This window comes from Geotrypetes seraphini, chromosome 12, assembly GCF_902459505.1.
Source record: "Geotrypetes seraphini chromosome 12, aGeoSer1.1, whole genome shotgun sequence".
Classification (NCBI taxonomy): Eukaryota; Metazoa; Chordata; class Amphibia; order Gymnophiona; family Dermophiidae; genus Geotrypetes; species Geotrypetes seraphini.
The window spans coordinates 105,388,229-105,404,109 of record NC_047095.1 but is presented as its reverse complement, the minus strand read 5'-3'; the positions used below and the strand labels follow the sequence as shown (position 1 = coordinate 105,404,109).

General features: G+C 40.2%; 1 protein-coding gene across 1 annotated transcript in view; it reads right to left on the bottom strand.

Moving 5' to 3' along the window:
* Nucleotides 1-2,732: 2,732 nt before the first annotated feature.
* LOC117346229 (vomeronasal type-2 receptor 26-like) overlaps nucleotides 2,733-15,881 on the bottom strand; it is a 59,738-nt gene continuing 46,589 nt past the window's right edge. Inside the window, exons 6-7 of the mRNA XM_033915633.1 lie at nucleotides 8,847-8,973; nucleotides 2,733-3,640 (exon numbers count right to left, since the gene is read on the bottom strand). Of these exons, the coding sequence (XP_033771524.1) occupies nucleotides 2,733-3,640; nucleotides 8,847-8,973 (1,035 nt within the window). The remainder of the gene's footprint in view (nucleotides 3,641-8,846; nucleotides 8,974-15,881) is intronic.

Sequence of the window (15,881 nt, the reverse complement as noted above, 5' to 3'; positions counted from 1 at the left end):
GGCAATTCGGCTGTTAGGTCACGCACGCATTTATGATCATGTAACTCCATTATATTTGAAATTCCATTGGTTACCAATGGAATTTACAGTTAAATTTTAAATCCTGATGTTGGCACATAGGGCATTATTTGAGTTACAACCATTATATCTCTCTAATCTAGTGTTATTTTACACACCTAGTCCCTTGTTGAGATCTTTAAATGACAATAGAATAGCTGTTCCCCGGCTGGATCCAAGATGGCCACGGCCAGATTTGACTGAGCTACATGCTTGGAAGCCCACTCTAGATATTATTGTCCTCTTAAATACTTTGCCTCTTAACTGCAATGCCAAAGCGGAGAGGGAAGAGCTCTGCTGGGGCATCATGTAGCCCTTCCTTGGCCAGCTTTGGTGACATAGAAGGGCTTTTGTGGCATTTGCAGGTCACCCCTTCAACTTCATTGGAGTCGATCCCGCTGGAGATACCCTGGGAAAGTGGAACGGAGGTGGTCTCCTTGGGACTAGACAACACTCTGAGTCCCGATGTCAGGGCTCCGCCCCCACACCCTCAGATTGCCAGCTCCCCACAGATGGAGCAGTGCCAAGGAATACAGGCGCTGCAAGTCCATGAGGCTGGAGAAATCATGGATGGTAGAGCTGTGCCGGACTTGTCTCATTCTGAGGGAAGTCCAAGTTTGGATGCTGAAGTGATGATTCAGCGTGGAGAGGGATGTTTCCAGGAGGGTGAACAGCGTGTGATATTTTCTTTCCCTCAAGTTCAGAAACCCCAAGAGGTAACTTTAGACTCCATTTGGGACCTTGTGGCAAATCTGCCTACATTAATAAATCCTCAATTTCAACGTATGGATAATCAATTAAAGGCTCAAGCAATTGACATTAAAAATCTACAGACTGGAATGCTTGAATCTAAAAACTTGGTGGATAATGTGAATCAGGAATTGACTTTGGCCAAAAAGATTCAAAAAACTTTGATGTCAACCTTAGGAGGAAATTAGCATCCTTGGAAAATCCGTCACGCTCCAATAACATTAGATTGATTAATTTCCCTAGAAGTGCTGTGTATTCTCCTAGGGAAATGTTAAAAAGATTTATGATGGACGTTTTGGAGATTACCGAGGAACAATTGCTTCCTTTATCCCAGGTTTATTATTTGCCAGCAAAACCACAAGATCAGCAGCAAGGAATTGCTCCTGATTTGAATGTAACAGAATTGCTTGAGCTGTCTGATAGTGAAACTGTTACACCTGCTACATTGTTATTGACAGGAGCAATGGCACCGGATAAAAATTGGCTCATGTAAAGTTTCTTTAAGCAGAAGAAGAAGCTTTTTTTAGGTCTAAAAGTAGAAATGTATCCAGATTTGGCCAGGGATACCCAAAAACACAGGAAATAATTTTTGTTGTTGAAACCGGGGGTTCTAGCGTTAGGGGCAACATTTTACTTACATCATCCTTGTAAATGTGTGGTGCGTTATTCTTCTCAAAAGTATGTATTTTTTGAACCTGCTCAATTAACAACTTTCCTATCGCTGTCGCAACTGGAGAAGGAAAAAGATAAGATCTAAATCCCAATATTTGAGATAGTAATGAGATGATTATGTCAATTTGATCTCAGCCAAATCAGCCTTTGAGTTTTTTTATTATTAATTTTCTTGATTCCGTTAAATTAAATCTTGGAACTCATTAATTGGGGGACTAGAGCTAGTTTAAGCATGTTATTGTTTATTCATATAGTAATTTTTAAAGTATCACTTTATGGTTTAAGCTTTCTGTACAAGTTTATGCTTGATTGTTTCAATATGAAAATGATAAACAAAGATTAGCTGTTCCTCATATCTCAAAGGCTCACCTTGCCTCAACCAGAAATGGTGCATTTTTTAACTTGTTTTCAATATTGTGGGACAAATTACCAGTAGAGTTAAGGAAGGAAGAATCATTTCAAAATTTTAAGAGACATCTAAAAGCACTTTTTTTTTTTTTTTCAAATGACTCTCCCGAATTGAATAATGGATCCATGATGATTTGGATTTATTTGGGGAAAATGATAGCCTTTTCCTATACTTTTGTGGCATAGTCAATTAAGAAAGAGCACTTATTATCCAGAAGCAAAACAAAAAATAAAAAATTTTAACATGACAGTTTTCTTTATTATTCTGTATGGTTACATTTGTTACTGTGGTGCATAGATCTGAGTTTTGTGTGCCTCTTTTTAGGCTTCTGAAAGTTGCCTATTCCATGGGATGCTTATTCTAAAAAAGAAAGTTAAATACTAGTATCATATTCAATCACAGATTATGTACTGTTATTCAATTTTATATAATTAAAAGAATGCATCCACAAACATATGAACCATATTACACTTCCCTCTGACTTTAAAGTTAAATTTAAAAGAACAAATACCCGATCCTCAGAGGAAGGGAGATAGTCAGCCCAAATGCTGGAGACAGTATTTAATTTAATCTCTATTTTCTGCTTTGCTATATGTTAAAGCAAAAGCACTGAATATATCAGAAACTGCAATCACAGTGGTGGCCCTATATATTTAAACTAAAAGGAATAATCTATTAGTATTGTGACTGAATATTGCTACTATCAACATAATTTTCCATATAGCTAGCTTTTAATATTGGATTGACCATGTACAAGCTGGAATGAAACTATAGAACTCACAAATTTCTGATATAATGCAAGAGTTTGTTATTATTTTAGTTTTCCTTTAATATTTAGGGAAGTTTAAGTAAATTTATTTTTTTTTGTGATATACTTCCTGTTATTCCTGTCAGGCCTCAATAAAATAATATAGCACTTAGGGATAAATATACATCCCAGTATTCCAGAGCTAGAGGCTAGAATAGCAAATATCTCCACTGCTACCATATACTTTCCCCTGGTGCTCAGGTATGTTGGGATGAAAGACACCCAGACACTGCAGAACACCAGCATGCTGAAGGTGATGTGTTTGGCCTCATTGAAGCTGCCAGGTAGATTTCTTGCTAGAAAAGCCACAATAAAGCTGATACCAGCCAGAAATCCCAGGTATCCCAGAACACAGTAAAATGCAATTGTTGATCCTTCATTACATTCAATTTGAATTGTTCCATCTTCTGCTTGCATGTTAACATGTGGGAATGGAGGAGCAGCACCCAACCAGACAAGGCACAGGAAGACTTGAAGAAGGGAACAGGAAAGGACTATAGAGTATGAGACCCTGGAACCCATCCATTTCCGGAACTTGCTTCCAGGCTTGGTGCTCTGGAAAGCCATCACCACAGTGATTGTTTTTGCCAGGACAGAGGAGAGAGAGATGGAAAAAGTTATTCCAAAGGCAGTCTGTCGGAGAATACAAGTCACTTTATCAGGACGTCCTATGAATATCAAAGAGCAGAGGAAGCAGAGCATGAGGGAGACTAGAAGAATGTAGCTTAGGTTCCTGTTGTTGGATTTCACAATAGGAGTATCTCGGTAATAAATGAATATTCCCATAATAACAGCAGTAATGAAGAAAAAGAGAATGCTGATAAGTGTCAAAATGATTCCCAAAGTTTCTTCATGGGAAAGGAAGCTTATTATTTTTGGGACACAGACATATCTTTTTTCATTGGGCCACTGGTCCTCTGGGCATCTTATACAGTCGTCCATATCTGAGAAGAAATAATATTTTCTTAGCATTTCAAAAATGTCCTAAGTTTTCAAGAATGACAAAATATTGCTCTAAATTTTTAAGATATGAGGACTGACGATGCTTAGCATTTTGCTGAACATGACTGACTTTATGTTGGCCATGTCATTTGGCAAAGTAAGTCAGAGTATTGCTTAACAGTGTACATAGATTTCATGAACCATATGCATTTAGGAGTGTTCTTGAGGATATCTTTGCATTGGGAAAGTAAAATATTTGCAAAAAATTAAATATCAAAATTTGTACCTAATTTCCCTCCCTTTCTTGTACTCATAAAGAATGTGCAAAGCTTGCAATAACTTTTATTGATTAGAAATCCATGAAATTATATTTAAAAAAAAAAAATCACTTATAGTTTGAGAAATGTCAGAGGGGTATTCACAGGGAACGAACATGATGGGCCATTGATGGGGATTATATTTAAGCCCAGGGGTTTCAGAATATTATGGGGCTCAAAATTGAAAGAGAAAACATCCAAAAACTGGCCTAAGTTGGCACTTGGATGATCATTAGTCAAAACGTCCAAGTGCCGATAATAAAACCGGGTTTTGGACGTATTTAAAAATGACCTAGGCCTTCACAGTGCCATTGAACGACCATAGCTAAATGAGGCATTTCAGGAGGAGTATCGAGGGTAGGATTTGGGAGGGATGTTGACAGGCTTAGACTTAGTCATACTGCATGTATATCTGAAAGTTATACAGCAAGCATAGATGGAACTTGGACGTTGTCTAAGTCACAAAAACATACCTAAAGTTACCAGAAATGTATTGCAGACACAAACTACAGACCCCCACACACTACCCCAGTGATCACCAATACCCACCCCAACCCCATAATATTCATAATCACGACTTTAAAATTCAGCCTCTAGACCATCATCATCTGGCCTCCTGGCATAGGAAAGCCTAGTCAACCTGCACAGAGGCAGCTTAAGTCATATTTGGGGTGAGTTAGGGACTCATGGAGAGGAAGACCAATGCCCATAAGCCACTGTAATCACTGCATTGCTGGTTAAACATGTGCACTCCCCTAAAAAAAACCAAACCCTTTTATACTGCCATATAAGTGGCTTCTGCACCCCTAAGGTCTATTGGGGTGGTAGATAGTGGGTCTAGGAGATTTTTGAGGTGGTTTGGGGGCTCACCATTATCTATAAGGGAGCTGTAGTGAGATGAAGACATGTCATCCTTTTTGTGACGTTCACAGCAGTTCGCTGTAAGGTGCCCCACTATTTAGGTGCCATGTCTGGTTGTCCAGTTCATCACTTTGTAGACTTCTCCCATATCCTAGGAGGTTTCTAGGCGTTTTTGCCATGGACTAAAAGTTGGATGAAAATATGGTATAAAGATGGATGATTTAGCAGCTTGAACAGTCAGTTCGGCAGGACATAGTTAGACGATTTTTGAAATGGAAAATAATATGGACGTATTTTCAAAAATATGTCCTAAGCTGTGTTTTTAATTTGGACGACTTTCAACTTGGACGAAAATGGACTTAGACGTTCCTTTCAATTATGCCCCTCCACATATTTTATGCATAAATATCACATCTTTGCACTAATGGCTTTTCTCAAAAAATGTAAGTCTCCCTCCAACTTAGGAATCAAGGAAACTCTTATATCTTGGCATCCCAAGTCCTCTAAATTTTCTTCACACTTCTACCTCTAACCCTCTGTTGTAGTTCCTTCCTATTTCTCCTACTGTAAACCGCATCGAGCTCTACGAACGTAGAGATGATGCGGTATACAAACCTAAGGATTAGATTAGATTAATATTTATGTGGCCTGTACTTGCAGACTCCAGAAAAAGGAGGACGATTGAGACATCTGGGTTTTTTCTTTTATTGACAGCAATGAAAGTAAAACCCGGATGTCTTAATCCATCCTCCTTTTTTTTTGGAGCCATATGGTAACCCTACCATAGACCTGCTTCATTTGGATTTCTAAATGGTGGAACACTGTTATTGAATTGCCTGCTATGTGTTTTTGAAGATTAATTGCTGATATTTGTTAATGAAGGTTGACGGACAGATGCCAGAGGGTGGTGGTTAATGGAATTTGCTTGGAGGAGGGAAAGGTGAATAGTGGAGTCCCTCAGGGATTGGTGCTCGGGCTGATCCTGTTCAATATGTTTGAGAGCAACATTGCTGAAGGATTAGAAGGAAAATTTTGCCTTTTTGTGAATGATACCAAGATTTGTAACAGAGTAGACACTGAAGAGGGAGTGAAAAATATGAAAAGGTATCTGCAAAAGTTTGAAGATTGGTCTAATAACTGGCAACTAAAATTCAATGCAAAGATGTGCAGAGTAATGCATTTGGGGAATAGAAATCAGAAGGAGCCATATGTGCTGGTAGGTGAGAGGCTGATATGCACGGATGGGGAGAGGGACCTTGAGGTGATATTGTCTGAAGATCTAAAGGTGAAGAAACAGTGTGAAAAGGCAGTGGATATTGCCTTAAGGATGCTAGGCTATATAGAGAGAGGCATGACTAGTAGAAGAAAGAAGGTGTTGATGCCCCTGTACAGGTCGACGGTGAGGCCCCACTTGAAGTATTGTGTTTAATTTTGGAGACCGTATCTGGTGAAGGACATAAAAAGACCAGAGGAAGGTGACAAAAATGGTAGGTTTGTGCCAGAAGACATATGAGGAGAGACTGGAAGCCCTGAATATGTTTATTATATAATATTTAAGAAAAATTTTTCAATTTAACTTTTATTTTATAACTTTGTAATAATTCATATGTTATTTCCTTTTATTTTATTTTTTTATTTTTTTAAATATTTTATAATCATTAATGTATAAATTGTTAACTTTTATATTTCATGTTATTTACTATTTTAGTAAATTTTAGTATAAATTGTTAATTTTATAATATTTCATGTTACTTACTACTTTAGTATCATGTTTTTTTCATACACTGTACTTCGCTTAGATATAATTTTAATTAAGCGATTAATCAAATATAAATAAAACTTGAAACTTTACCCTAGAGCAGGGAGTGCCCAAAAGGTCAATTGCGATCGACCAATGGATCGCAGAGGCAACGCAAGTCAATCACGGAGTTTCGATAGACTCAATTCTGACATTGGAGAGTAAGTTCCAGGCCAGCCAATTGCAGGTCCTTTAAGGCTTTTATGTGGATAACTTATTTTTATGTGGATGAATTTATTTTATGTGGATGATTTTAGTGTATCTTTGGAACTTTGACACTTTAAAATAAAGTCCATTTAGGAACATCGTCACTCCACAGTTTTTTTTTTGTTTTCTCTGGATTTTCTTCTCTGTGGATATTTTGGGGTAAATTCCTTTTGTTTTTTTGACTATTAATAAATTTTGCATGTTCTTTGTGTTGTAAAGTATAGGGAATTTATGGTGCTATACCATGCTATGTTATACCATGCTTTTGTCTTACATCTCACCAAATCCTCCTAAAATAGAGTTCTAGGTGGGTATGAGGAAATTAAAGGTTCTCCTTCACTAATACTGCAGTTATACTAATGGACATCTGGGGGTGCTAGTTTAAGAATATGCCACTTAAAGGAAAGTAATGCAACCCTGCTGGGTCATAAGGGTGGGACTCAAGCAGGAAGGAGGATTTCTGCCATGGAATAGAATCATCCAAAGTGGTCCCAAGGGAGAAACTTGCACAACAAAAGCTTCTCAATGCCAAGAACACAGAGCTACTATTGTCTCTGATGTCATAGCAACAGGGAAATTGTACATTATTGGCTCTTTGGGCTAGATGCACTATAGATAGGGACTTGGCCGCTGTTGGCCAATTCTCTAGCTGATTCTCCAACAGTGATCGGAGATGCAAATCATTTAAGATCCCTTCCTGCTCCTCAATGCGCTGTCGAGAATGCTGGGCCTTAGGCCACTCCCTGGTACATCATGTGATACATGGGAAGGGGCTTAAGGCCCTGATTAGCTCAAATGCTTTAGTCCACTCCCTTGGGAGTGGTATTAGGTATCTAAGCCAATCAGGGACTTCCTTAGGCTTCTTCCACTATACTGAATACAAGGGGGAGGAGCCTAAGGCCCTTATTGGCTTGAATGTGCATCCCTCCTGTTCCCAACAAAAATTATGGTGAGGGGGTCCTTGGGGGGGGGGGGAGGAAGGCCTTTGGTAGCAGGAGGGATTGGGTATCCCTCCTGCCTTTTTTCAGGGGGAGGGGAGTCCTTCCTGGCAGGAGGGAGTGGGCATCCCTCTTGCCATTTTTCCATGGGGTGGGGTGGGTTGTATCAGTTGGGATGGCAGGAGGGATTGGGCATCCCTTCTGCCATTTGTTTTAGGTTCGAGGGGCAGTATTTGTCGGGGGGTGTTTGTCGGGAGTCATTGTGGAGGTCCTGTGGCAGTGGTAGGGGACTATTTTCATTTATTTTTTTATGGGATGGATATTTTGCTTGTGTAATACATGCAAAATAAAAAGAAAAAAAATCCAGGCAGATCTCTTGGTAACACAGTTACCAACAGGTCTAGAGCAATCGTTTTTTATGATCGGAAAAACCTGATGCAAAATAGCTAAGCGATGTTAGTGCATCAATTTTAGCTAATCTGCATAGCCAGATCGAAAAATGGTGATCAAGGGGAAAAACACACAGTGGGCCATTTTGTCCATCAGGTCGGTTATCAGTGATCATTGCTAAGACTGTGAAAACAGGTATAGCGATGATCGCTGACTTTAGTGCATCCCCTAGTTTAAAAAGCTTATCATCTTGATGCTTCTGATCACTATGAATAGGGCAGTATATGAAATTGATCACATGCTTTTTTAGTCAAATATTACAGAAATAAGATCCCATAGGTTAGGGACTCCCATGGTAAACTAAGCTACAATAAACAATCAGGTTGTACTGTTCCTTTATAATTATCCGCCCCCCCAAAAAAAAAAAAAAAAAGTCATTTGGCTACCAGGCCCCTAGTGTACAGTTAAGCTTGTGTACCTCCACTATATATTTCTGGATTTGAATAAGGAAGAAATGGACTTTCCTATTAAGATCTACCGGGTTCTTCTAAGTAACTAAAACTGACCACTGTTGGAAACAGAATTCTGGGATGGATGGTCTATTGGTCTTTTTTAAATATGGCTTTTATCGTGTTCTTATGAATTTCACAGAGCAGACATCACACCATGAGCATCTCAAGTGTTGCATGTCACCCACCAGTATGATTGGAGATCTCTCCAGCTGGACATTGAATGCAGTCATAGCAGCAGACAGGCTTTCCTTCTATGGGTAATTTCCTGTAGCCAGGAGTACAGCTCTGACTGCATCTGGATTGTGGAGGTGTCTGAGGATTAAGGAAAAAAACCTCTGACTTTAAATGACAGTGGATTGTAGTGTATAAAATACACATTATTTTGCTGTCCACTTATGGACCAGTTGAGACCTTTTCTTTTATTATCACAAATTATCTTCTAGAGGTAATTTACCCCCTGTTATTTTTCACAGGAAGTAATATTCAACTACTTTATATGTACAAATCTATGTAGGGGTGTTTTAAGATGAATAAATTTAGGGGCAGAGTTATACCATTAACACGTGTTGTTTTACTGTCAATCCCAGTTATTAATAACTAGGTCTCATTGTTAATATTGAAGAAAGAGTTGCATTGAACAGAATGAACATGGGAGTATGCCAGTGGCATAGAGAATTTAGAAGGCAGGGCTGGTGTTAGACATCCTGGAGCCCAGGGCACAATTTAAGGAGTCCTCAATTCCCCTCTTCCCTGTATCTCTCCCAGTTACCCCCACCAAATGTCCTCTCAAACAGCATCTTTCTCTTTCTCATCCTTCCCTCCTCCCTTCCCTCAGCTTTATGTCTTCCACATACCCTCCCATCCATCAACCCTCCCTTCATTTAAAGATGTCAGCAGTTCCAGGGCCTCCTCAGTTCTAGGGGTCTTCATAGCTCCAGGTGTCCCCCATGGGCTGAAATATTTTTCCATTGTGGCTTCTTCAATGTTGTTCCTCTGCTGCAATCAACCCAGGTAGAAATAGGAAGTCTTGTCAGAGGGAGTAGAACACAGTAGATGAACAGTGACAAAGGAGCCATGAGCAATGCTAGCCTCCCCTTTCCATTTTAAAAGGTAAGGGGGTTTGGGAGAAAGGAAGGACATACCAGCCCAAGGCGAGGTGCTCTGGAGCTCTGCAGCTCAGGGCAAATATCCTGTTTGGTCCCTCCTAATGCCAGCCCTGAGGCAGTGGTGTACCTAGCATATGTGACACCCGGGGCCCATCATTTTTTGACACCCTTCCATCTGTATGAAAAACATGATTTTTAGTAACAATCCACATGTCACACATGAATATCTAGGAAAAGGCAGCATCTTACATACTGCAGTGAGCAGTACAACATCAATACACCCACTGTAAAACTAAACAAGCCAGACTAGTACAGATCAATCATACACAGTCAATCCTAACAGAAAACCATGTCTTTTCGAACACAGAGAACACAGAAAACACCTTTGCCTAGTATGTAATCACAAACTAACTCCTCCCCCTTTTACAAAACTGTAGTATGGTTTTTGGCAACGGTGGTAACAGCTCAGATGCCAACGCTAAAAAATGCTCCACAGTTTTGTAAATGGAGAGATAGAGCAAAAATATGTAGACAAAGATTAAACTGAAGCACCAAGAAGCTGGACTCTGCATACAATGCAACATCACAAAAATAGCAATGCATCTCACCTAAAGCAGAAAATAAATAAATAAATAAATATAATTTGTCTTCTCTGGTTTCTGCTTTCCTCATCTTTTTGTCACTCTCTTCCTTTCATCCACTGTCTACCCTCTCTCTGCCCCTTCTATATGGCATCTTCTCTCTTTCTATTCCCATTCTAAAAACTTTATGCATCCCCCTTATATTTCTCCCTTCACCCCCATTAGTCTGGCACCTATCTTCCTCCCTTCCCTCCTCCAATGGTCTGGCATCTCTCTTCTCCTCTTCTTCCCTTCCTTCTCCCACACCCACATGATCTGGCATTTCACTCTCTCCTATCCCTTCCCCCCACTTCCATCAGCATCTGCCCCTTTCTCTCCCTCCAACCCAATTCCATGCAGTATCTTTCCCCCTTATGTCTCTTTCCCTGCAATTCCATCAGCATCTGCCCCTTTATCTCCATCCACCATGCTTCCATACCACCCTGATCCCCTTTCTCACCCTTTACCATGATTCCATACCACCCTAACCCCTTCTTTGTCACCCTTCAGCATCATTCCATACCACCCTGACCCCCCCTTTGTCACCCTTCACCATGATTCCATACCACCTTGACCCCCCTTTTTCACCCTTCAGCATGATTCCATACCACCCTAACCCCCATTTGTCACCCTCCATACCCTTCCATGCCACCCTGACCTCCTTTCTCTCACTTCACCACCCTACTATGCTCCTTTTCTGGATGGAAGAGGTAACTGACATTGGAGGGGGCTGGGCCAGCAGATGCAGTTAGTTGCAGCAAGATCCCACGATGACTGCGCTGCCGGTCTACCCCCCACCCCCGACGTCATTTACCTCTTCTGGAACAGAGGCGGTAGATGGCGCAGTCATCGCAGGACCTTCATTCACTTCAGCATGGCTGCTGACTCTGCAGGGCCATTCAAAGAGGTCCCGGCCAGCCGGCCAACTTTAAGGTTAGTTGGGGGATCCAGGTAGGGGTATCTGGGGTAGTGGGAGGTCAGGGTAGTAGGGGGCATTCAGGGGTTTGCAGGGGGTTCGCAGGGGGGCACAACTTTGGTAGGAGGGCCTGGGCTCCCTCCTGCCGGTATTCATGGGGGTGTCAGGGTTGTCTTTGGCAGGAGGGCTTGGGATCCCTCCTGCTGGTATTAAGTTTGTTGGGGGGGCCTTCAGCAGGAGAGATTGGGCATCTCTCTTACCGATATTGGGTTTTCAGGGGGTGCCAGTAGGAGAGATTGGGCATCTCTCCTGCCAGTTCATGGCAGTTCAGGGGGGATCACAATTACGGCAGGAGAGATTAGGCATCTCTCCTGCCGTGATCATTGCAGTGGGGGGTAGGCAGGTTGCCGGGGCTGCTGAGCTGATTGCAGCAGCTGTGATCAGCTCAGCTGCCCCTATTCAGAACTTATACCTGTTTTGATTTGGTATAAGTCAAACTGTATAAGTTCAGACAGGGAAATCTCGTTAAACTTTTGGTTGTACTTGCAGTACGACTAAGTCTAGGTTGGCCCACCTCCTGCCCTTTCCCTTCCTCTAAAAACACCTCTTTTCACTCTAGATGTTCAGAGGCAAAAGCCTAAGATGGTTTTAGATATGTCTAACAGAAAACAACGAACAGACTGCAGATAATGTACAAGATGCAGGCGTTGTATATTAATAAATGCAGTAACATATACAACCTTATAGCCAACCAAGGGACCCGACCCGACCAGACCAATCGCTATATAAAATCAGTGAGTAAACGGCGCAGGAACAATAAGCCACAATGGTTCTCTGCGGAGATCTCGGACCTCATAAAAGAGAAGAAAAAAGCGTTCATACAAACATACAGGATCTCAGGACTCTAGAGAAGTCTATTTGACTAGGGCAAGAGCCATCAAAACAGCAGTTAGAGAGGCCAAAATCCGAATGGAGGAAACTTTAGCAAAGAACATCAAGAAGGGCGATAAATCCTTCTTCAGGTACATTAGCGACAGAAACCACAGCACAAGCGGGATAGTACGCCTTAAGAAACCAGACGGGACCTATGTAGAAGCAGACTCAGAAAAAGCTGAACTGTTAAACGAATACTTCTGTTCGGTCTTCACCCGCGAGGCGCCAGGTTCCGGCCCTCAACTACAAAAAAAGGATGGCTCAGTAGACCCGTTTAGTACCTTCAAGTTCACAACAAGCAGTGTCTACTGTGAGTTGTCAAAACTCAAGGTAAACAAAGCAATGGGGCCAGACAACCTACACCCCAGGGTGCTCAGGGAGTTAAGGGACGTCCTGGTGGAACCACTATCCACGCTCTTCAATCTCTCCCTTAGTACAGGTAGAGTCCCGATGGACTGGAAAACGGCTAACATCATTCCACTCCACAAAAAATGTTGCAGGACAGAGGCTGAGAACTACAGACCAGTGAGTCTCACATCAATAGTGAGCAAACTAATGGAAACTCTAATCAAACACCAATTAGATAAGATCCTGGATGAGGAGAATCTGCGGGATCCACGCCAGCATGGATTTACCAAGGGGAAATCATGCCAATCCAACTTGATCAGCTTCTTTGACTGGGTGACGGGGAAGCTCGATGTTGGAGAGTCCTTGGACATTGTATACTTGGACTTCAGCAAAGCATTTGATAGTGTCCCTCACCGCAGGTTGTTGTGCAAAATGAGTTCTATGGGATTAGGTGACACTTTGACTAAATGGATTGGGGCCTGGCTTGGTGATAGGCTTCAGAAGGTGGTGGTGAACGGCACCCACTCCGTAACGATGGCAGTGATCAGCGGAGTGCCGCAGGGCCCGATACAAGTTTACAAGTTTATTTGTTATTTGATTAATCACCTATTACAATTACTAAGCAATGTACACATAATAAAATAAATTTCTAAAATGTACTTAAAATAAAGGGTAACGTTAACAAGGGTATAAAACCATCAAAAATAAACTAATTAAAACAAGGTAAATAATATAAGAACAAACAAACAATAGGACAAAAGGGGAGGAAATACAATGTTTGATAGGAAAGAATCAACAGTTAAGGTAAAACACGAAAGGAATGGGAGGACAAATAAATAATTGAAGATCCAAAAATGATAAAAGAACAAATGATAAAAGAGCAATTAACGTTTCAATTAGGTATTGAACGCATCTTTAAAAAGAAAGCTCTTAAGTTGGCTTTTAAATTTTTCCAAATTCTTCTCCTCTCTTAAATAAAGTGGGAGTGAATTCCAAGTCTGTGGCGCTGTTAAAGTAAAAATGAATTGCCTTCGAGTGTTAATAATTTTAAGAGAAGGAATGAACAACAAAAGTTGGTCATTAGATCTAAAAAATTTAGGAGAATTATATGGAATTAAAACTTTGTAAATAAAAGCAGGGGTTTTATATAATAGTGATTTAAATGTGAGCAAAGTTAATTTATATAAAATTCGGTATGATACTGGGAGCCAATGAGCCTTTTGAAGTAATGGAGTAACGTGGTCGAACTTTTTAGCCCCCCATAATTAATTTAATAGAGGCATTCTGGATTATCTGCAATCTTCTGATTTCTTTTTGTGCCATTCCCTTGAATAAAGAATTGCAGTAATCAATTTTCAAAATAATCATTGAATGAATTAATATATTCAATGATTTGGGACATAAGAATTTCGAAATAGACCTTATTTGACGAAGTCTATAAAAGGAAGCCTTAACCACATAACTAACGTGGTCGTGGTAGGTTAGATTTTCATCAAGAATAACACCTAAAATTTGAATCTTGTTTATTTGTTTAAGAGTAACCCCTTGGATAGTAATGGGAAAAGCAATTTTTTGATTGTCTTTCCAGGGGAAGAGCAAGGTGTTAGTTTTGTTAATGTTTAATGACAGTCTATTATTATCAAGCCATAGATGAATTTGATTTAGTTTTTCATTGATAACTGCAATTTCTGATGAACTGTTAGGGTCAAGAGGATGTAAAAGTTGTATATCATCAGCATAAGCAAATACGGAGAAGCCAATAGATTGGCAAAGAGTCATAAGAGGAGCAAGAAAAATGTTAAACAGAAGTGGGGACAGGAGAGAACCTTGTGGAATGCCATAAGAGACTGAAAAACTAGCAGAAATAGAATCATTAAAGGAAACTATACAAGATCGATTGTCTAAATAAGATCTAAACCAGAGAAGGACTTGCTCAGTAATGCCTATGGATTGTAATCTATTCAATAAGAGATCATGATCAACTGTGTCAAAAGCTGCCGAAAGGTCAAGTGAGATCAGAAGAACAGAAGAATGATGATCCAGATGGTAGAGTATTGAAGAAGTCATACCTATCAGAGAATGTTCGGTAGAATGATGTTGTCGGAAACCTGTTTGGTTTGGGTGTAGAATATTTGTTTGTTCTATAAAGTTTGATATTTGATTAAAAACAATTTTCTCTGTTATTTTTGCAAGAAATGGAATATTTGAAATTGGCCTGTAATTTGATTTCTCTTCAATACTTATTTTGTGATCTTTAACAATAGGGTGAATAATGGAGGTTTTCCAATCCCTAGGCATAATGCTGTACTGTAAACTTTCATGGATCAGGAAAAGTATTGAAGGTCCAAACATATCAATATGCTTTTTAAGGATAAACGGAGGGATTACCTCAGTTTGCATACCCTTTATATTAATTGTTTTGATCAAAGATTTAAGTTCTTCAATAGAAGAAAGATGAAATTGTGCGCATTTTGCAGATAGTAACGAAGAAGCTTCTGAGGAATCTTGTTTAATCAGTATTTCTCCGTTTTGACTAAACTTTTCCCTAATATTTTTAACTTTTTCCACAAAATAGTTTGCAAGCTCTTGTGCTGTCGGTAAATGGCTGGAAGATTGCTCTAGTTTTTTGGATGATGGAGTAACTGATTTTAGATTTTAGAATTTTGTATAAAGAAGAAACATTTCTAGCTTTTAAAATTTGATCTGAATAATAGTTCCTTTTTGCTTGATTTATTTTTTCCTTGTAGGAATTAGAGAGTACTTTAAATTTTTCTAGATCCTTTTCAATATCTTTATAAGGGACTTGGCTGAGGGGCTTCGCGGTAAAATAACGTTATTCGCCGATGACGCCAAACTGTGTAACATAACAAGCAAGAGCACAACGGACAATATGAAACATGACCTACTCCTATTGGAGCAATGGTCTAGGACCTGGCAACTGAGTTTCAATGCCAAGAAATGCAAAGTCATGCACCTTGGCAGTCAAAATCCATGCGAGACTTACACCCTAAATGGCGAGATCCTAGCAAGGACTGTTGCGGAACGGGACTTGGGGGTAATCATCAGTGAAGACATGAAGACTGCCAATCAAGTAGAGCGGGCTTCATCTAAGGTTAGGCAGATCATAGGATGTATACGTAGGAGTTTCGTCAGCCGCAAGCCTGAAGTCATTATGCCATTGTATAGATCCATGGTGAGGCCCCATCTGGAATACTGCGTACAATTCTGGAGGCCTCATTATTGCAAGGATGTACTGAGGCTTGAGTCGGTCCAGCGAATGGCCACCCGGATGGTCTC